Below are 22,819 nucleotides of genomic sequence, written 5' to 3'. Positions count from 1 at the left end.
GAACTATCTCAGAATACCTGCTCGGACATCACACGAAAGCAAAAGAGGAGGGGAGAGGAGAATTCCCTCGATTCATAAGCAAACCCCTCTGAGATACCCGTACCCGGAGTTCACCTCGATTCACGGAGAAGTGGCGCATTCCCATGGGTAGAAATCTGCTTCCTGAGAAGCGGAAGCACGATAACATTGACGAGAGGAGTTTTTGTACCTACCCGCACATATCATTTCAACACCTCCCGGCCGACTAATCGTCAGCGGAATCCCGGTACAGCGTGCGAGATCCACACAGGCCATGCACATATTCATTCCGATCCTATGGTACTTGTACAGGCGGAAGAGCTCTGAATCTGGAGACAGTCAAAGCTAGAACGTCTGGGACATCACCGTAAGGCATCGCTCTACCAGCTGCTTCCTGGTTACGGGGGCGAGCGTGGATCGCGGTCGGAGTTGCCCAAAGGGAAACTCGTTCGTTCTACTCGATCTCAGTCTCTCAAAGGTCACGTTTTTCGCGCGTTCATAGGAAAACCCAGACGCAGTGACAAGCCGTGTGTTTCTACGACAGCATCAGGAGTTGGATGATCGAGCCCTTCTTGAGGTTCGCTAAATCTATCCTGAATTCCGAATGTTGACTTGCGATCAATCAACCAGTCAGTCAATCAGCCATCTCGCCCTCCGATGCCTCCTGCCGACGAATCGAAATGAGCCTGATTCGTGATTACACGGAGCGATCGATGGAAGAATAGCTCCCGAATAGTACTTCACAATACATAGTTCGATTTGATGAACATCCAGAGTTTCGTGAAGAATACTGCCATGAGGCCTAAGAGTGTCTGTAATTTCGGTGTTGATTCGTATGGTCCGATCCCATGGATCAAAAGCAGCGGAACGAATTTAAAGGTCGCCAATGCCTCGACTTGCAACACGACCCTCCTCAAGGATCGCGGACTCGAGAGTCTTCACACGACGCTGCCGCTGGAGCTTGCCCGTCGACAGGACAACTCATGATGTTGGGATTCATCTCAATTGAAGACGCACTCGCATCACCAGAAACAGCGATAGGCTCCGCTTTATTCATATCGAGACCATGTGGACGAAACGCTCCGAGGTCCGCTGTTTCTACTTGAGGTAATTTTCTCTAAGCGACGCAACGTTCTGTATCGCTTCGGTGACGTCTCCTTCCGGGAGCGAAATTCGGTGCATTTTCCCCAAGTTGACTCGACGTCTCCGAAGATCATCGAAGTGTGCTACGACGTCAGCGCTGTTCTTGACCACGAACAAACCATCTACGAGCTGGGAACCTTTCACACTTCGCATCGACTGCGAGCTGATTTCGGGGAAATAATCTTGACAGAATTTCGTCGGATGCCTGACCATTGTGTGGAATGTTGACGCCGCTGAAGTATTTGAAATGCGAACAATGATCGCGTGTGACGTCTCTGTACCCCGCGAAACGGCGTATGCGGAGGTGGCCATTTTAGAAGAATCGCATTTCGGAGAGAGATCTTCTAATCGGCCATCTTTAGATAATGGAGATGCGGCCATCGACGAAACGACGAACTTTCGGTCCGGTATCGTCATGAGTCTCAGAAAATTCACAAAATCGCAGCCGCCTTCGCTCTTCAATTTCAGTGAGGAAAGAATCGAATCCACGTGCATCGCCAATGCCGCACCCCCGGTGAATGGGCTCGGATCCAAAGCCACGAGAGAGCTCGAGCGGAGGTGCCGTCGAAGTCCGTCCGCGCTCACAGATAACGGAAGGACGACGTCGGCAAGCTCCTGCATTTTCTGGTAGGCCAAAACGGTGTTCAGAGCGCGGTAATTAGCCGCCGAGTCGTTCGCTGGAACGTCGGAGAGGCTCCAAACGACTCGAGATTTAGCACGAAACTGGTCATCCAGGTAATCCAGGCAGCTGCTCGCAAAACCTGGGAAAGAGAATTGTTCCCAAGTCGCCTCGAGCCTCGAATATCCAGCGCGGAGAGGTGCGGAGAAGTCGGATACATATTTGCTCAGTTGTTATTCGCTCGATTCCCGTTTCCAGGTCAGTTGATCAGCTTACCGCTGAAACCATTCGACGTGTCCATCATGATGTTGAAAGCTGACAAGTGGTCGCAATCCTCGGCAAACCATCGAACCCGATCTTCAAAATTTTCACTTTCCAGTCGCCACAATGTTTCCCCTTGATTGAATACGCCGAAGGGCTGTTGCGGGTTGTCCGAGTCGAAATCATTGTTTATTGTGACCTGGGAGAACAAAGAGGATTTTTCTTAGAATCTGTTGAGAACGGAGAGGATTTTTCTTAGAATCTGTTGAGAACGTCGAGGCTCCCAAAGATTTTGTTTAACGAAGAGGGGACATGAGACGATAGTCCTCAATGACCAAGCCCCGCCCTGCGCCGGGGAAGTCGAGCAGTCTGGAATCATACCTCACCGCACGTCGAACCTCATAAGTTGGAGAAACGGATAGTCTCAGTCATCGATGCAGCAGATGAGTTTTTGGAGATTTCGACGCATATTCTAGCACATCATACGCTTACATACCTCACCTCATACCCTTTGTGTAACCAACGACTACGCCGGAAGAGGGGCTCTCCGAAACCAAATACGCGTCACGGCGAAAACAGAGTCCTCCTCCCGGCTCTCTTGGAGTTGTATCTGTTCTCCGAGGGTGTTAGTTCCGAATTATCTAATAAGACTGTCGGCATCTTCTTCATCCCGATATCCGATTCGGTGGTGCTGAGGCGATACCCTCCCGTGATGGACGGAAAGATCAAAACTCGCGTCCCTGTTCGGGAATTTGAGGTCTCAAATCTGAATATTCTGCTCTATTCCGAGCGGATACGGGGAAATGCTCATTTAGCCCGATACCAATCATCCTGATAAGGGACAGCCGCGGGCGCAATGGCTGAAGGGGGATTCTCGACGGAAAGGGGGTTCACCCAATTGATAAGCAGAAACTTTCCGTTGAGGACGCGGACGTGCCGACGGTAAGATATGAAAAGCATGAGATACCCTTCGAATCATCGGAACATTCGGCTCGGAATAGATTAACTCAGCAGATTCCCTATCGAATCAGTGTCGAGTGAGATCTCAACATGCTCGAAGAAACAACGATTACCTCTCGAGCCAAGTTCCTCGCCTCGAGCGCGGACCTAATCCTATGAGAGATATTCGCCTTCAGCCCCGGCTTTGCGAGGAACTATCATACCTATGTATGTATGTATAACGACCAGCGTCGGACGTATGCACATATTGTATTTCCCAGATAGCACGGGGTGATTATCGATCCTGATGTGATCATGATCAGCTTGCGGAATACTAGAGGCTGAAGCAATGTCTCTCATGGATCATGCGATTTCGAGGATTTTCAATTCATCGTCTCATCGATACCCAGGAGCTTCCCACATCCTGTTCCGTTGACGGGCTTTCCGTGTCACGCCCTCCGTCCCGTTCGAGCTAGGGGAATCAGCTGGACTCCGGAAAATTTCGGTCCAGATGAAAATCTCGGAGATCGGAACGCGTTCTCTCTCCGCGTCCTCCATTCGGAATGTCGCTTGTTAACGTCACGGATAATCGTATTCCCCGCTATGTATGATATTCTCAAATGAGTTCTGAGTCTGCTCGCTGAAGCCACGTCCGAATGAGGACGACTGGCGTGCACGGAGTCGTGGGTGTGTACCCTCGAGCGAAAAGCCGACGGCGGCGTACATATGCATGCATGCATGGATGGATGTATGTATGCATGGATTCACGGATGCGAGCATGCATGATGGCACCGCAGTTGCAGAATACGCTTGCATAGTCGAGATCGCTGATAGTGATCTCGACAAGCTTGCCGCTGTCGCTGAAGATGATTCATGGTGCATGTTGTACATAATTCGAGTCCCTCGAATGTTGCGTTTCTGCCGTCGGCAAAGGGTCGTGGGGAGGCGGGCGGGAACTCCATCGAGGGTTGGACTTCGAGTGGAGATGGTATACGCGGTAGCGATGCCGGCAGTGGCTGCGCAAGCAGCGTTCTTGCCTAGCTGGCGGTTGACTCGCCAACATCATGTCCCCTCCTCCCCTCAACTTACGGACAACGACGACGACAACAGTAGCAGCGGCGACGTAGAGAAGGCAGCAGCCACAACGGCACGAGCCATCCGGCTCGCAGCCGAACGAGCCACCGATGGCGGGCAAGCAAGCAAGGCAGGCCGCTCGACCGGGAGGCAAGCTTACCATCGAATGGCGATCACAGCGCTCAGTGCCGTGGCGAGTGAATCTTGCTCCTGCCGGTGCTGCCACTGCTCCTGCAAGTGTTAGTGTTGTTGTAGTACTGGTGTTGTGAGTGCGTGTAATGCGGGCAGTCCGTCCGTCAATGCCGGTTCGTCGGGACAGCTCTCTCTATCGGCCCGTGTCTGGTTGACAATCGATCGGTGGGCTCGATGAGCGAACCGATTCCCCACGTCGTTCGGATTGCTTCTCCTCGGGACGGTCACAGCGGCTCCTCTCACGTTGCCGGTCCTCCGTTCGCCCGCCTAACTGTCAAACACTCGACTAGTGAGTAAATCAGCTGGAATCAATCAGCTGATGTCGCAATCGCCAGAAAATTGGCCATCGATGCGAGGGCTCGTCGAGAACCAGTGCTGGAGACCGACTGCGACCGACTCTCTCGACAGAGAGACAGACTTGTGAAAGAAGAAGAAAAAATGTGTCTCGACCATTTCTTGGGTGTCATTCGTGAATACTGATAGTGCGGCAGAGGGCGTGAAGTAGTGAGTGCGTCGTTTATTGTTCCGTGGCGCGTGCGTGAGTTCGTGCTACCACGTTAATCACATGTGTTCTTCCAGATGACAGCTCAACGCCCCCTGTCACGACCGGCAGAGCTGCGCAATTCACAAATACACTGATACAAATCGTCGTCGTCGTCGTCGTAGCTTTCGTCGAAACGGCTGCCTCAGCCGCGACCGCGACGACAACACCGACAATGTACGACAATTATCGATAACGAAAACAGAATCAGTAGAAACAGAGAAGCAACTCCCACGACAACACCAAGGGAACTCCTTCGAAAGTTCCGCGGAGCTGACAGCAAGACCAGTGCCTTAGATCGCAGTAGATCCACCACTGATGAGCTCTGTTTACAAGCTCCTCGCTTGCTTGCTCGCTCGCTCAGTGGACAAACAAGAGTGCGTGAGAGCCAGGAGTCGATGCGTGCGCGTATGTGTGTTTGAGTTTTCGGCAAGCGAGCAGCGTGCTCGACGTGTTCGTCGGTGAGCAGATCGCGCGCGTGCCTACCAGCAGACATCATTTCTTCATTCGCTACGCATCCGCACTTCCTAATGATTGCGCACTAGCGACGAGTCGCTCGATCAGGGCATTATCAACGTGGCTCGAAATCATGCATTCTTTCATATCCTACGGATAATGCCGGAGAACCGAGATTATTTCTTATCGGTTCGATTCTATGCGGAGAACGATGTTCCTCAGAGATCGACGTTCTCTCGGTACGCTCGATCGAGACAATCATTCCATGTCGGCATATCTACGGCTGATTTTCCGCTCGAGATCTCGTGGAGGTTCCGATAGCGAGCGATGCTGAAAAATGGATCACCTACTTTCTCACGGAATTCTCATGTCTTGGTACACTGATTCGGATCGATGAACCGATCGAGATATCGCGCACGTCTCCCGAGAGGGCATTTTCCCGACTCCGACCGTCTCGAGAATGGGGAACCCGAGTCCCAAGCCCGGGTCGAAGGGTCGACAGGACCGAAGTTCAGGAGGAAATTCGCGCCTCTGTTGTTGCGAGCGACCGCTCCGAGCGCGTATCATGCACGCGGGTCGCTTTAGAGTCGCCGCGGGATCTTGGCGAGCGTCTTCGGCCGTTTACTGAGAATTTCCCAATGACGGATACTCGTTATGACTTGACTGTCGGTCGGTCATTCTTCTATCTATCTGTCTGTCAGATGGTCTGACTGGTTGCTCGCTTCTTTGCTCGCTCGCTCGCATGCTTGCTCCGGTACTGACTGGTAACAAAGGAAAACGGGTCAAGTCATCACTGATGAAAGCCTGCTCTTGCCGTGGCGCCGCCGTGAAACGAACGGCAAGCGAACGAATGCTCTTTCTTCCGTTGCTCTGTTCTGCGTTGTGATCAACCACCGCCGCCGCCGCCGATACTACTACTACTTCTACCATCTTCATCGTGGCCATCATCATCATGATCGCAAGTCGTTCACTCGAAGTTTCCCTCGACAAACTTGCCCGCGGTTCTTCGCGAATCCGCGCTATTTGCACTTGACAAAATGTCAATAACAATGATGATCGTGATGATGATGATGATGATGATGATGGAAGCGACGACGACGACAACGACGATGACAAGCTCAACAACGTTGATGATGACGAACAGAATAATGTTCATGGTGACGACGACACGCGGAATGAAAAAGACATTCCGAATGAAATGCGAATTCGCAATAAGTGCAGTGCCACCGACTCCGTGCCTGCCCGCTACCGACCGGCCAGCAAGCGAACGGATGACTGCTTGTCTTTGTGTCGCTGTCTGAAACAACTGTCAAAATCAGCTGATCGATCGATCGATCGCGCTGAGGTTCTCCTCTTTTTTTTTGAAACTCCATCGGCGTCATCGCACTTCAGCAAACTTGAGCACAATTGATGCCGAAAAACACGAAGAAGGAAGCGCCGAAAAAGGGGGAGAACACGGTTGAAGAGGAAAATACCAACAACCGTTCTCGTTTGGAGAGCTGCTTCGTGGTCGCCACTCGCTCGCCCGCTTTGATTCACTTCAATTCTCTAAAAAGATTCTTATGCTAATAGCATTGACAACAGAAGCGATGCTGGAGACGTTGTCGCAACGTTTTTATATGTAGCTGACTCGCCGTCTCGGCCCGGATCGCAGAAGCTTTTCTCAACACGATTGTAACGGGCCTTATTCATTATTCGATTCACTCATTCAGTCATTCGTCAGCTGGCCGCTTGGTTGCTTGGTTGGTTCGTTTATTCATTATCTATCCATCCTCCATTCACCCATGCTTTGGATCATGGAGGAGAAAACGCTCGAGCTCTCGCCGCACTTGTATCATTGTGCTTCAGGGTTGTCCCCAGATGACGGTCGCATCTTGAATTTAACTTCAGATCAGAGGTTCCTCTTTTGATCAATATCATCATGTCCCTCTTTTCATTTGTTCGTCTCCGTTGTCGAGGTCTTCTTCGTCGCTTCTACCTACTCGTCATCTGACAAGGCAACATATAAATACAACTGCATAAAGAAGTCACTTTTGACATCGTCAGATGTTTTTCGATTGGCGGCTTTTATTCGGACGTTATCGGATTTTTCCCCCTGCAAATGGAGGGAACAGATTTCGTTCCGTCTTGAATGCATCCACCGGTCATTTACGAACGGCTGATCAGCGAGCCAGGCACGCGACCGATCGGAAATGATTCTGTACATCTCTCGAGGAAAACCACTCGCTTCTAACAGTGCAGGCCCCGTCGGCTGCCCTGCCGGCAGCACGCGTTAACGGCAGTTTCATGGAGTCCAATAATAACAGTAAATGACAGCGGAAAAGCCACTTGCGAAGGGCGCTGGATAATCGACGTGAACCGGTGAGAGTTTCATCGACAACTTCTCTTCGTCGCGCGAGACTTCAGAGTTCAACGCTCATAAGGTTCCGCACGTCATTCTGCGATTGACTCGTGCGCGTAACATGAATCAGAAGAACGCATCCAAACCCTCCGTGAATCTGTTCGACCGCAGAAGATACCTACGGTCATGGGAGCCGAAGTTATAGAGAGCCCAAGAATTTGCTATACTCCCATCTTGATATGGGGGGTGCCCCCAGAGAAGGGACGAAATGAGAGACCCAGACGGCACACGACCGTGTGCAACCGCACACCGAGCCACGGCCGTGTATAACTTCGGAAACCCTCCGGAGGATCAGCGGCAATGCCGAGGAAGCCGAAAGGAATCCATCCAATGGTCTCTGTCCTCTTCGGATTAGAGCCGCAGTCCATTCCTCCAGCGTTCGCCGACCGAACTCCGCGCTCTGGATCGCTGGGCTGCACGAGTTGGGGCTGGGTGCAGGCGGAATGACGAGGGAGAAAAAGGTTCAAGGATCGAACGAAGTACTCGAAGCGATAATTAGCCGATCCCCTCTGGGTCCCTGCGAGGCCTCCTTTTTTTGGAAGGGGCCCGAAGGCCTCAATGTTCCCCCCTCAGCGATCGTTCGTTATCAGACTCGCGAAGCTCGAGTGGAGGTGGGATCAGCGAAGTGTGAGAAACACTTTACAGGGTTCACGGTGGGAAGATTGTGGTGTCTGTTACAGAGTCATTCTCCCTGGCTACTTCGCACGAGCTAGGCGAGCCGTCTCGATGGACTTGTCGCTCCGGCGGATCCCTCCTCGCCGATTAGCTCCATTCTCCTAGTGTTGCCGAACACTGAATCAGAATGGAGAACGAACGAGTGAATGGATGAACGAGAAAATGAATGGATCAAACAAGCCGGCGAGCATGCCGTTTCCAAACAGAGTGCTCCTTGTGAGCATTACCGTCTTTTTTTCTACTCGCTCCATTTCTATTATGATTATTATTGAGTGAGCCTGCTCGAGCCTGGCGAAGAAGACGCAGCCGGTGCATGATAACGACGACAACGCCAACGCGAAGACTGCAATGACCGTCGTAACACGCTTCGAGCGCAGTAGGAGTCAGCCGTTCCTTCATTCATCAACATATCGAACTGCATCAACTTCAACGACTCCGGCAACTTGCACACTGAACTCCTTCGCGGGCTGTTTGCCAAAAATAGCATGGATAGAAAATGGCCGGTACTTTTGAATTTAATGCCGGCGGCACTCCGTGACTCCAGGGACAGATGCACGGACGATTGACTGACGACTGACGGATTCTGTCTTTTTCCCCCGAAACGCGTGCGATCTTCACTGGCGGCGGCACTGAAGTCGTGCCGCCGCTCACTCCGGCTGCGGGTCCGGACCGGGCTCCGACTTCAGCAGCAGCTCTATCGTCAAAAAGAGATCATCGTCCATCGGTCTGTCCTCGTGCTCCTCGTCGTCGACAGCGGTTCATTGCTGAGACCCCTCACGGCTGGTGGCGTCGTCGCCGCCGCCGCCGCCACTCGGTTCAACAACGAACTGTTCGGTCGGCAACGCACTGTGAGCAGAAAGCGAGCGAATTCGCTTCGGCAACGAGCACAAGCAGGGCAGAAGCAACACCAGTTTCTTATAGCCGCAGCGGCAGGAGTAATAAACGCCGCCGGTGCAGCAACGGCAGCGGCAGCGGCAGTTACACCGCTTAGGGATTTAAGTAGAAATTCTCGAACGCACGAACAACGAATTTTCGGTGCCGTTTTTCTACATTTTCTCCCCCGTTTCCCTGCTTCGTTTGTTTCTTCATATTTTCAGTCTCATAGATATGAGCGGAAGAGCGCCGAAAGCTGGGGGAAAAACGCATTCTCATAGCGCGTGGTGCTGGTGGCGATACTGACTGCGACGATGGTAGTGGCAGCAATGGCGGCGACAACAACACGACAAAAGAATCCACACCAAACGAACGGTACTCCGGGAGAACGGAGCCGTGCGCCCGCGAGATTTTCGGCCCGCGAAAAAAAGGCTTACCAAGTACCAAACATTGCCGATTTGGCGAACTTTGAATATTAGTCAGCAGTAAACACCTCTCGCAGTCGGATAGGCTAGAAAAGCTGGCGAGCGACGACGGGCGAACCAACTGCAAACAGATAGACACTCATAGACAAACAAACACACGACGCAAGCAAGCACGGACGGACGGACGCATAGGCAGACAGACAACATTCGGAGCTGACTGTCGGACGTACAGACGTGAAGACGGATAGACGGACAGGCAGGCAGGCGAGCAAGCAAGCGCCTAGACTGACGGACCGACATGACTGAGACTTGAACTGGAGCAATGGCACGTATCCATTTGAAGTCGAGGTTTTCCGACAGCATCGACCAAGCGATTCCGAGCCATCGAACGCCGTCTTCGTCTATGCTCCTCTTGTTGTCGAAAATACACACAAGACCGATCTGTATGCAGGGCTCGTCATCATGTGCCGCTGCTGCTGTTGCATCGTCCCCTTAATAAGAGAATCGTGAAGCACTGAAGAGCATTCATTCATTCACTCACTCACTCACTGAATCGGTCGCTCGCTGTCTCGACCGCTCTCCCGCGGGCTCTTATCAAACCAAATTCACCGAATTTGTGGCCGGTGGTGAACATTAGCAACACAGCGACTCAGCAAATTAGCTCATACATCAATTCGACAACGACTACACCGACCGAATTATCGTCTTCATCGTCGACGATTTCACCACTCAGCGCAGAAATTTTAACGTCATACATCGTTCCGAATCTCATCATCTCCGAATGATGAAGCCATTCTCCCTCGGAGTTCCGGTGTAGCCGCAGCCGCCCCGCCTCTTTCCAGCGGACGTGGTTGAGATTGCAGCCAATAACGAATATGTATCTGAATATGTTCCTAAGAATGCTAGCTGCTCGAATGAGACGCGCATACCCCTCAGAAACCGGAGCTTGTTCAAACGGGAACTTGTCGGTAAAGAGAACGGTCTTTTCCGTGGTGAAACCCGCAGTACATGGTATTCTACCGCGGCCAGGAGCTCGAAGAGATAAGATAGCTGAAAGAGCTCCCAACGACTCATTCTGGGGTCGTCATGATCAGGGCGGTAAATAAATCGCGGCAAGCGCGGAGTTTGAAGCGTGATTTCGGTGTGCGACTTCAAACCCACCACTGAAAATGTAGAATCCCGCCGTGCAAAAAAAACACATTCCATCATGGTCGTCGATCAGAGATTATTATTATGGTCCACTCCCTGTCGCCAGAGACCGCATTCGGTAAAGTGAAAGCCCGAAATCTCGGGGGTATACCCGATATCCGCTTCAGCCAGCGAATAATCGAGCGTGGAATCTAACGAGTCTCTTCATCGGAATAGATCGTCAACCAGCAGCATCAGCTCGATGCTCCCTATGAGAGCGCGTACGGGAATATGGTCTTCGGCTGTGCAGTCAGATTTTTATTCGGATCTGAATCGAGTACTGGATATGGTTTGAAGTGGCAGCCGCAAGAGCGACTGCGCTTGTAAATTTCGGCTAGACGGGAAAGCAACGTCCGAACAACGGAACCGAAAAACACTTATTCGCTCCTCTTCGTTTCAATTAAGTTTCACGCTTCAGGACGAGGGAGCAGCTGTCAGGCTCTCCCGAGGCGATAACGTTCTCCGCGCATGCTATGAGAATCATTTTCATAATTCGCTTGCTAGGGTTTTTCGAGATTTTGATCCTCCTCCAGTGAAGAATTAATTCTGATCGCTCGTGGCCAGGAACGAGCTCACTAGATTCTGTTCGCTTGAATGACGACAGAAAATTCATGGGCACTCTACCATTAACTATGTTAGAAGTTCACTGGAGTATTTCACGATCTTTTCTGAGATTTCCCCAACACCTATCCCGCGAGCGATTCCTTCGGCGCTCCGAGCAGACTGCCGGAGAGCTTCCGAGTCGAATTTCGGATTTTCCGGACTTTTTCCGGGCTCCGTCCAAGAATTTTCGGATTATGGCCACATCGCCGGACAACATGTATATTCTGATCTTCGTTGAATTATGATGTGAGACATAGAATTCCGAGAACACGATCCTGAGGTCTAAAAAGCTTCTTCTTGCAGATCCGTTTCGTTCGCTCTCGATGCATCTTCTGAAGAGCGCCCGCTTCCCCCCGGTCGCCGGCCTCGATTTAATTACTGCTTACTTCTATTCATGTCAGACTCTAACCCGCGTGCGTTCCGAAATTAACCGCAAAATTCCACCGAGTTCGAATCGCCGCGTCGATTGGATCGAGGAGATGATGTGCAAAAATTAAAATTAAATTGCAAGTCTCGAAACCTAGGAGCCTGCCCTTGTTTGTCCGGTCGTTTCTGTGGTCTCTTCTCTTCCGGCTTTCGAGTTTCACTAGGTATATACAGATTGGCCTTGGAGGCGATGGTTTAACGAATGGCAAGCTAACTTCATTTCAGCCATTTCCCTTGCAGTTGAAGCGCTGCAGGACAAACTGCCGTTCCCATTATCCGTATCCGCCGTGAAGCTGCTAATGGGACTCGACAGCCCGATCAAAGTGTACAAATGTGATCTGTGCGAATATACGACGCCAGAGAAAGGACTTTACAAGTGAGTGGATCGATATCATAGTTATACGTAGACTCTCTGCGGCTACCTGCATGCATGGCATTCGGGCGAGAAGCTGGTACGACTGGCCAGCGAAGAGAAAGAAAGAGGCAAAATCGAATGAGCTGCGGCATGACGGTCTCATTCGGCGCGGTAGACTGTTAGGGAAGCTTCTGCGCAGTTTGCATGAGCAGACAAACAGCGAGAAGGGGAAATGCTGACAGAAAAACACACACCAGATGAAATCCGGTCGAATGTTCGAATTTAAAGAGTTCTTTCGGCGATACTACTTCGTCAGATGCGACGAAGACGGCCGACTGGGATCCGAGCGAACGAGCGAGCGCTCTGTTTGGTAATGTGCCATGGCACGCTCCTCGTCATCATCAGCAACCGTCATGATCAACATCATGATGAAACTGATGCCCGATCGCCTTTAATGTTGAACCTCGTCAGCAACATTCGTCGTCGTCTTTCGGATCGTCGTCTTTTTCTTCGTCGCCTTTCGCTTGTTCTCGCCGTGTCTCGGGACCCGAGCATATTTGGGCATACGTTCCATTTCAATCCGACTCACCTTGGCCATCAACGGAAGGCGGAATTAGTTCGCTTCCCGAACTTGAACATTACGCGCCCTCTTCTGCCGAGAGAATATTCCGGAGCCCGTGAACCGCGAAATACGTCGTACGGGTACGCGAAACGCTGCGCGTCTAGGCGCGAGGCGCATGCCCAATCAGTAATCAGAATCGCCGACACTGGCAGATATTTATCGGAACGAGCGTCCAAGAACGAGCGGAAATGAGCTCCAAGTCAGAACGGAGTGTTCGGAGTGACTCAGGGTCCTGAACGCTGACCTCGAGCTAATCCAAGCGAATCACCGGGTCAGAGCCTTGGGAAGCGGATTCGATGTCGTATCTTTTGGATCGCTTCCCCTCGTTTCAAAAACCAGACAGAACTACAATATGAGTACTTGTTCCCCTGCCGATTCGGGATTTGTCTACCCCATGCAACGCATTCGTGAGTTCGCAAGTTCAACCTTGTGTATTCGAAAACAGAGACGAATCGTTGTTGTAACTGCCGCCTCCATTGAAACCTTGCGGCACCGCATCAGACTGTATGATCGACATTCGATATTGTAGAAAACGGGGCATCAGATCGACTGACTATGTAAAGTATGCGCGCCACACTTCTTCCGGCTCTTGAAATGTTGAAGATTCGTCGTCGCTGTTGTACTTGTTGTTGTCGATACCGCTGCTGCGCCCGCAGAATGCTCCTCTTGAGCCGGCAACCGTCAGGCCACGGCTACCAGTTGTGTTCTGCCCACCGTTCTTACCGCCTTTTTACAACTTGGCAGTTACCAGTTCGGCTGCTAACGAAATTCCGACTTTTTCAAACCGTTTCTTATTTCCCCCCTTACCCTACCCTTCGCCCTCGGCTCTCATTTCTTCCGTCGACCGTTCGTAGACTTCGTAGATCCCTTCCAATGAACGGTCTCGCCGGCATAGGATCTTGCTAATAAAAACTCGAAGGAAAGTCTTAAAATTCGCCCAGAAGAAGAACAGCACCAAACGCTTGAGCCAACTTCGGACGCTTGGAAAGACCCCAACACAGAGAACAGCGAAACGGAATCAAATTAGATCCCTATCTAATTCGTTATTATCTCGTACGGTTTATCCATTGCCTTGAACGTGTTCGGCAGGGGAATCATCATCCGACGGGACCTGAACGGAAGGAGGAGAGAGGACTTTCGGCGAGAGAACTCTCGAGCCCCGGGTCCATCGGGAAGATAAGCACCGAGTCGTTTAATGAGGTGAACTTCGGGAAGAAGTTTCGGACGAGAAAAATGAGATTCCCGCCGGATTCTCCCGGTACAGAATTCTCCGCCGGAGAGTCGAGAAGAATGAGATCCCAAAATCGTGAAATTCTCGCTCGTATTTCCGCAATGATTCCAATATCGATTTTCTCTCAAGATTCTTCAAATGCCTCGAAAAGCATACGAAATTGACACCTAGCAAAATTGTTTATCCCGCGAGGTGAGCGGCGCAGTGGGTAAACAATTCGCCGGCAGCTCGAAGCGAAATGGATCGCCCGAAATTGAACAATTGAAATCGGATTGAGAATTCCTGATACCCCTGGTCAGACAGTCAGTCGGCCAATCAGTCAGTCAGCCACGCAGATTGAGATGATAGCGGGGAAGAAAATATGATGGAGTCGTCGAAGCTGCCGACCACCGACCGGTTCAAGTGCGAGTGCATCTTTCAAGCGAAAAGAAATTTGACGCGATCGCCGCCAACGCCAGAACGGACGAACGCATCCTGCTTGTCAGGCTTTGGATTTCGGATCGGGAGTTTGACGTTCCTAGCATTTTTCCCCCTTTGCTCAATTACCCAATTACATCACATCTCCCGCCCGCTCCATCTTCAATCAATTCTTGACTCCGGTTCTGTTCAATGTATGCAGCTTATTGGCTACCGAGCCAACCAAGTGTCAGCTAGTTTGACTAGATCGCCGGCCCGTCCATGATTGTCGTCCGTGGAGACAGATTCTTTTTTTGGCGCACAATAACGACACCATGACGTTTGTTTGGTGATCATTTCCTCTGCTGTTTGCATGCATCGCGAGCGGACCAATTTCTTCCCCCGCTCGAGCTCCGAACACTTTGGTTCCCGATAGCCGTCAAGTCACGTGTGATGCGTGATCGCCTGAACGGCCCCGCCGGCGGAGGAGCACAAAAACCGTGACAACAATTTCTCAAGTTAGTTCTGAGATGCATTGGTGGAGCTCGAGGTAGTAGCGCATGGTTTGCATCCTTGAAAGTCACGACAACATGTAGCTTCGAAGCTTAGAAAATCGAATGCCCCGCAAGCTCAAATGAGCCCGCTGGAATTCGCGGGGTTTCTGGGCTGGAATTCTGGGCATCGGGGAAACGGTCGGTCAATCGAGATGAATGCTGAGAAATTGACCGTTCGGCATGGAATCCGATACATCATTTTTCTCAACTACGATTGGTCACGACTAACATTTGGTCAAAACTGAAGTATTTTTTCCGTAAGTTTGGACCTATTCCAGTAGCGCGGCCCGACTCTGTCGAAGGTTGACTGCGAAATCAATGGGCGACGAAAACGACATGCGAATCAGGATTTCTCTGAGACGCGGGAGCTACTTCATACGTAGACATTATGGACAATGAGGTCTTTGTGAAAACGGGCTTTCAAATCTGATTCCCCGAGATCTGTTTTTTTTTATCAAAGACTCATACCTTCTATCACGTTCCCCTGAAGAGGCGTTGGGTATTATCCGCCCCTCCTAGGGTGAATTCATTATTTCACTGCTTATAGGATTCGCGAAACCCCGTCGACGCCTCGATTCATACGAAAGATCGCTCCGAAAAGCATCCTCCGGCGACTCCATGGATAATTATCATGTAAATAGTGCCGAGCTCTACTCGGAGGATTCGGGGTTCTCGTTTAGTGTCCCGACAGCCGTGCGCGAGATTCAGAAGTTTCGAATTGATTCAGCCATCCGGTCCAAAGGAGAACCAATGCGATATCGTGAAGTACTGGATCGGTCCGCGCCTCAAGTTTGATTTAGAAAAATTGAGCATAAAGGGAAGAAAGGCGAATCGAGAATGTACTAGCCGCGGAAGCGGTTCATGGAGTTCCTATTTTGGTTTTGGCGGTTCTCTTTCGTCTTCTCGCCGCGGATTTTCTCTCTAGCTCCGGTTGAAAAAAAATTGTGAAGCGTGCCATTAAATTCGGAGCCAATCGATACATTGAGAATTGGTCCGCTGCCCTTGCTCGTTGCATGGCTGGGTTTTGTGGCCACATCACGGGACTCACTTGGCTGATCCGATGGCATGTACTCGCTCCATTGGTCGACGAGCACTCGACTTGATAGTTTTCTGCCGAATCTCTGATGCATCAGAGAGTTTGAAAGAAGACGCTATGTAGGTAATTAATCGACTTGAGACCCATGTGCGATGATAATCGTGAGCAGCGACTAAGCGCCGAAGTGAACTGAAGCTCACGGAACTCGTTCTCTGTGGCGGAATTCGGTCAGCTGGTAAACACCTCGACTGTTGAACCGAAACTGACATCTGTGGATTTGAAAAAAATGATGACGAACAACACATTCAAGAACAGGCTTTTTCCTTCTCATGAATCGAAGGCATTGTTGTCGTCGTGGTCAATTCCGCCGCTACACTGACTGTGGATGCATTCTGTCGGTCTGTCCGTCTACATGTTTGTCTGCAGTTTTTCGATTGGTTCACCAGACTGTCCGTGGGTCGGTCGGTCGAAGTCACGTTGAAGCGCTGTCAATAAATTCCGATTGAGTGACATGATGCATGCATCCATGTTATCTCTTCGTCAGCCAGCCAGTCGGTCAGGCACTCAGTCACTCGATTCGCATGAGCGTGCGTTCGTTCGCCCGTCCGAGCAACCGTCCGACAGTTCACCTGTCATTCTTGCTCATTTTTTCATTCTTCCTCTTCAAGCGAGCTGCCACAGATCTCGTTGTGTCCTTCGAGAGGACTCTTGAAATCTAAATGTCCGCGTTCGATTGTTGACGCTAGCCATGTCTGGCATTCACGTTCGACGCACTCCGGGCCAGAGACGTACGCGGGTCATGCCCGAAGATGACGGGACTCGCTGCCGCGGCATTTACCAATGCTTTCCTGATCAACATTTCGAACAGCCGAGATTGACGTCTCGAAAATGCTGGTGCCGATGAGTGCCGGTGTTTCCTCGACTGACTGAACGCCCGCCCAGCCGCCTGCCCGCCTGCCCGTTCTCTTGTACCCACCGATCGTTTTCGTATCTTTTCAACTACCGATCCGTTTGCTTACCGCTAATAATAGACGGACGGGAAAGAGACTTCACACTGAGCGCCGGAGCCAGCGATCTACACTTTAGCCTATTTTCCTTGTTGATTCGATCTCTTTTCTTCTCATATTCTATTTCACGATATGCGTATTCTGCACCGTCTTCCCCAAAACGATTGCGGCGGCGGCGGTGGTTGTGCCAGCAATAGCTGTCGGTTGGCTGGATGCTCCGTTCATTCATTTCCGATGATCGGAATCAGAACACAGCAAAATACCGCGGCGGAGTAGAAGGCAGAGACGACGACGAAGAAGAAAAAAAAACCGTGCGCCCCATGAACGAGCGCCGTTATGGTGGCAGCGCCTGGCGCTTCGGATACTATGACTACTGCATCGGCTATGTTTCTTAGACGTCGTCGTCGTCGGTGGTGGCGGCGGTGGCGGTGTTTCAAGTAGCTGCTCCGGCGGTAGCAGTGGCGGCCGCCGCCACCACCACCGGCATGGTCCAATTCATGCAATGCCTCCTTCTTCGTGCTTCTGCGAGTAGCGCTTCAAGAAGCTTCGGCGGCAGATCGTTCTTGTGTTAGTCCTGTCTGTCCGTTCGCTCATTGGGCTGTCTGTCTGTCGCTTGGTCGGTCGGTCGGTCCGAGATGCTTTCTTTCTTTCTATCCATCTGCATGCCTGCTCACTCGCTGCCAGTCGAATGACTTACTAGTTGGCTGGTGCTGCTGCGAAGATGGCTCACTGACTGTCCGTCCGTTGGTCTGTCGGTTTGACTGACTGCGTGCTTGCTTGCCTGCCCGCCGCCCGTTTGCCAGTCACTGTAAAGTGGGTCATTCATCGGGCAGTCTTCTTTCTTCGGTTCTTCTTCGACGCTCTTTATGGCTTCCGAGGCAACGATTACGATTTGCACCACTTCCATCCTCGGGACTCAGAAACGTACAGCTCTCCGCGTGAAATCTCGCAACTCGCGACTAAAGGGCATAATTGAGTACTGGGGGTGATTAATCCGGGAAACTCGTGGAACGGATCCCGGTCCTGATCATCGATTCCGCTAAGTATTCGCTTCCGGCAATGAATCTGGTCGAGGGCTCGATAATAGAAGAATCGAAGACTTTACCCTGGCAGACGAGTTTTCTCCTCCCGAGTCCCCAGAGCCGTGTCCCTCGAATGCCCGACCGATCAGAACGGGACCCCTAGAGTCTGAGATTCAGGAGGAGAATCTCATGTTTATTCTCGAGCCACAGGATTGATTTTTTTTCAACAGGAGGATTCATCGACCATCAAACCCCTCTAACGAAGGATGCCTCTCTCTTCCAGCCGGCATCAGCTGGTTCACAGTGCCACCAAGAACCACTCCTGTCCGTATTGTCCGCTGGTTACGACGTTCAAACACAACCTCAAATCTCACGTCCGGAATATTCATCCCGAAAAAATGCTCAAATGTCCATCGCCCAAATGCCCAATGCTGTGTCTCTCGCAGCAGGAGCTCGACAAGCACGTCCAGCAGAAACACTATGCCAGCGCCTTACTCGGATTCGTCGACTTCACTCAGAAGCGTTAGGTATTGATACCTCTAATTTTGTGGATGACTCAAACCCACGAGAAACTCGCTTTCTGGTTTCGCGGGATACCCGCGTAGTCAATCTTCCAGCCTGGATGTCCTCTGTCTATTCGACCAGCCTCAGGAACTTCCGAAAAATGAAATTATTAGGCAATGGACTCTTGAGTGGAATTTGAACTCGCGGAACTACAAGATCGTGTGAAACCTCTCGACCTCTTTCCGGAGAAATATATTTTCTAGAGAAATGACTGCTCAATCGATAGCGCCTCAATGGCGATGTTAGACAAACGATGGATCGAATGAATTTCCGGCCGAAAGAATTCCCGACGACAGTACTAGAGTAGAGAACTATGGAAGGAACCAGCAGACTGTGATGCAGTTCGGGGTGCTCTTGAGACGAACCCCGAGCCAAGTCGAGTGGATTTGCCGCAACCAGCGTTCGACCCACCGCCGACCACCCGATAAGGTTGTAATGTTATGATCTGACGTATACTATTTAGCTAACGATAATTGCGACGAGAGCAAGATTTTATTGGCAGCGGCAGTGGCGGCAGCATGAACGCTCGTCGATGTTGCAGCAAATGATTGATTCTCGCGCGAGCCATTGTGCACTTCTCCTTCGATTGCTCTTTGCGAGACCCATAATCGGACAGCAGGAGTTGCCTATCGATTGCTGAAGAGAGAACTCCGGTGATCCTGTTTAAGAGGAGGGTGGGATCACCCAATACATCGGGGAGAGATTCCAGAGCGATTAGGGAAGTTCTGATTCGAGCTCTCGATCCTCGAGGGCTCGAGTTGCTCTCCCCTCAGACGACGTACCTAGTTGTCGACAATGGCTCGCCTTGATTTGCTCAAACGTGTGTTTGTGTGTGAGAGTCAGTTAGAGCTCGAGATTATCCGTCTGAGTGAGTGAATGCGCTCGGAACGGTTCAGAAGAACGAAGTTGCTCACCATTTTTAGACACCAGTTAGCCGATAGACGCGAAACGAGCACCAACGATGATTTTTCTGTTATGGATTCTGGCGGACGCGCTGAGCCGCAACAAATCCTGACAAAAGCGGCACAGTCTACGGTTTCTCAACGCAACGAGGTTCCTTAGAACGGTCGCTATCGTCATCGTAGCCGCCGCCACCGTTGTGACTGCTTTTTTTATATTCAAACAATTCAGACGTAATATTTCATGATTTTCTGTTCGTAACTTAGAAGGTTAGTGCAATTGACGCCTGTAGCCACTGCATAATAGTGACTGCCTCTATGCCCGTCTATGTCTGTCGGCTCAGTTGACCGGCTGTCTTCCACCTTCTTGGTTCGCGCGACCCTCTAGGGCACGCTCCGCTCGGTTGGCTGATTGCTACGGGGTGATTATACAAACTGAAGACCGAACGACCGCCAGGCTGGAAGTTCGCGGAAAGTTTCGATGAGTTTGTCGGCCACACGAAAGTTTCTACATAAGCAGCAGCGAGTGAATAATTCTCCATTGTATTTATTCAACGGCAACATTCCTCCCGTAAGATTGTGTTAATTCCAACTGCCGAACTTTTGGTAGAACGGAAATATATGCTCTGCGCTATGCCTCGACCTACAGATACATTCAGCGAACGATCGAACAGCCATGGCTATCCCATTCATGGGACACGATTCTCTAATCGATTCGCGATCAAGCATGGGATCGGTGACTCGACGTAGCCCTGAATGATTCGTTTCCTTTTCCGTAGGCGAATCCATGGCGAGCTAGCCCGGAGACTTCATTTAGGACTCCTTCCCGTCCCTTCACGTTGAAATACTCTAATTTTTCTCGCTCGAATTTCTCGTGACGCTCGTCGTTGAAAGCAGACTTCGTCTTCGCAATCTCCCTCAACGCGAAATTCCAAAAGTCGTTTTCCCAAAGTTTCAAGCGAAGCCAGTATCCATCTCCAAAGCAGACAATCGTTGCCCTGATTTCCCTCTCAGAACACTGCTGCAACGCTGGTGCACATTTCACGAGGTGCCTCGCCGAGCGTATGGAAATCTGCGAGCCGAAGGAAAACTCACGAAAATTCCCACCACTCCGCCAATGCGTAACTGAATTCAGGGGATCCTCCAAATCTCGATACGTAGAATCCAAACTAGAATATCACGGGTACACGACACAAGCAATCACCCCGATTTTTCCACGGAAAATCTCTTCAAGAGACCAGCGGCGCGGCGTGGTGAGAGAGATTTCTCATTGATGGCCTTAGGTTGAACCCTGAGGATGTGGATGAATCTATCTTGTGCAATAGGGAGGCGGATGATCGACATTCGATGCTCGTATCTGATTTATACTCAGCCCGAAGATTACTCCGGATTCTATACTCATCGAGAGTGAGGACGAGCAAAGGATCGAATGCACTTCGGCGAAGAGAAAATTTCCACGAATCCCGGATGTGTTTCCACCGATTCACAGGCAACATAATTTTACGTAGATAAGTTTCTCTAGAAAAATATAGCGAGTAGATTTATAACTGATTAGCGGACGATGAGTTGTGACATTATCCTAAGATGAGAGGCTTCACTGCGATATCTCGTTGGAGCAGCAATCGAAAGAGATTGAGAGGGAAGAGCGAGAGATGAATTCATTATAATCCGGATCTAACAGTGTGACTTCGATATCAACGGAAAGTCCGAAGTCTTATCGCCTCAACCCGCCGTCCAGCACTGGGATCGATCCCCTTGCGGCCAAAGAGACGAGGAGTAAATTGTTGAATTGAGACGGTTTCGGCTTCGCTAAATTTCGAAGCTTTAAACGCCCGCTGGAGGGACAATGCGTCGCCGGCCGTCTTTTTTGTAAATGTTAACTAATTAAATGTTACTAGCCGCCTACCGTTTCCGCGGGAAAGACAAGAACTAGGAGCGCGCTAAGGAGCTCGTTGTAATATCTGTGTCTCGTGTAAATACTCGTCAGGTGGAAGGTTACCAAAGTTTGATAATAAAGGGATATTTTGGACTTACAACCCGATCGGTATATTCTGTCGTCGATTTCGATACCCCCAGAAGTCATACAGGATTTCCAGGTCTCACTCATCCATGCTAGTGGCGGCTATTTTTTTGGTAAGCCATTCTCTAGAACTCCAGACCGAGAGGGGCCGAAGCGATCGCTTAAGATAGGCTTTTGAACTTACGCTTTTCGGGTGATACTTGTTCTGGAGATAGCCCGCCCAGGAGTTTTTCTGCAAGGGCGCTTTCTTCGGTCTGACATCGACTTCGCCCAGCTCTTCACTTTTCGATGAAGCCGCTTGCGGTTCCGCCTTGTGGATTTGAACTTGGCCTGCGATCGAATTCCGAGTTATGAAGGATCCACAGACCCAGGGAGTGCGCTGTGCGGCGATGAAGAATAGATGCAGAGGAGGTCCCAGGAAAATGTGTGACTTGAGAAATACTTCCAGCCCAGATACTGACCGTCCCAAACTTTTTGCTCGTCATCGTTAGGTCCATCGTAAGCTTGATCCACGGGCCAAGAGCAGTTCCGTACGCTGCCCTTCAGATCTATTAAAACCGTTCTGGGTGTGAAAGTTGTTTTGTTCAAGAAACTCCGACCCTCTCTGCAATCAAGAGATGTGAAGTCAATCATCCGTCGAAAAGAGCTCCAGTCTCTGACCGGTCCATTTCGGGGAGCAGAACGCTGATTTCTGATAGATAAGTTTGACCGCAGCGTAATCGGTACTAAGTAGTTTTCTCTTCGTGTCGCCTCTCACTCGCCTGTAGTAGACATCGTGGTCGAACTCATGCCCGAATGGAGCATCCTTCGAGTAGTAGAAACACTGAGACTGTAGGTTCCACAAGTGAGAAGCCACGAAGTTTGAGAACGAACCCAGCTGAAGGGTGATGACTTCTCCCTTTACCATCGTGAAATCGTTCTGAGCTGATAATGAGTTTCTGAGAGGTAATCCTGTGTTCGTTGGTTCGATCTCATACGCATAGACACGGACGACTATTATCAGAGCAGCATACACCTACGACGGGAGCTTGAGCGGGCTTCGGAGTACCTATCAGCACACAGCCTCCGAAGAACGCAACAAGGACTGGTTGAATAGCTCTGCCATCAGAGGGAATCGTTTTGAAGAGGAAGGATTTTGAATCGTGGTGACAGCACCGAGAAACGAAGCACAGGCAATCCACCGACAATGATCAGTGGGAGGCATCCACTGGCAAGCGTCGAAACGATTCACAAACTGTCCACCGTGAGGATACGACTTCAGATATGGGCATCTCCGCGC

General features: G+C 50.8%; 1 protein-coding gene across 1 annotated transcript; it reads right to left on the bottom strand.

Moving 5' to 3' along the window:
* Positions 1 to 1,051: 1,051 nt before the first annotated feature.
* On the bottom strand, positions 1,052 to 22,447 carry mst (misato mitochondrial distribution and morphology regulator). The gene is made up of 5 exons (XM_003743316.2): positions 22,302 to 22,447; positions 22,002 to 22,144; positions 21,725 to 21,870; positions 2,057 to 2,240; positions 1,052 to 1,922 (listed from the first exon to the last, which is right to left on the bottom strand). Exons 1-5 carry the CDS (start codon positions 22,445 to 22,447, stop codon positions 1,117 to 1,119), a joined length of 1,425 nt encoding a protein of 474 aa, XP_003743364.1. The 3' UTR covers positions 1,052 to 1,116.
* Between the last annotated feature and the right edge of the window lie 372 nt (positions 22,448 to 22,819).

Source organism: Galendromus occidentalis, unplaced genomic scaffold (genome assembly GCF_000255335.2).
Source record: "Galendromus occidentalis unplaced genomic scaffold, Mocc_1.1 scf7180000077442, whole genome shotgun sequence".
Classification (NCBI taxonomy): Eukaryota; Metazoa; Arthropoda; class Arachnida; order Mesostigmata; family Phytoseiidae; genus Galendromus; species Galendromus occidentalis.
Note: the sequence above shows the minus strand (reverse complement) of the source record. Positions and strands in the feature narration are given on the sequence as shown.

Bases quoted from the DNA above. Each gene is read 5' to 3' on its own strand.
- mst (XM_003743316.2), bottom strand. From the start codon at position 22,447: ATGGTAAAGGGAGAAGTCATCACCCTTCAGCTGGGTTCGTTCTCAAAC. The intron at 21,871-22,001 runs GTCAGTATCTGG...ATTCGATCGCAG, and splicing joins CGAGCAAAAAGTTTGGGACG to GCCAAGTTCAAATCCACAAG. The intron at 2,241-21,724 runs GTAAGTTCAAAA...TTGTTCTCCCAG, and splicing joins ACAAGTATCACCCGAAAAGC to GTCACAATAAACAATGATTT.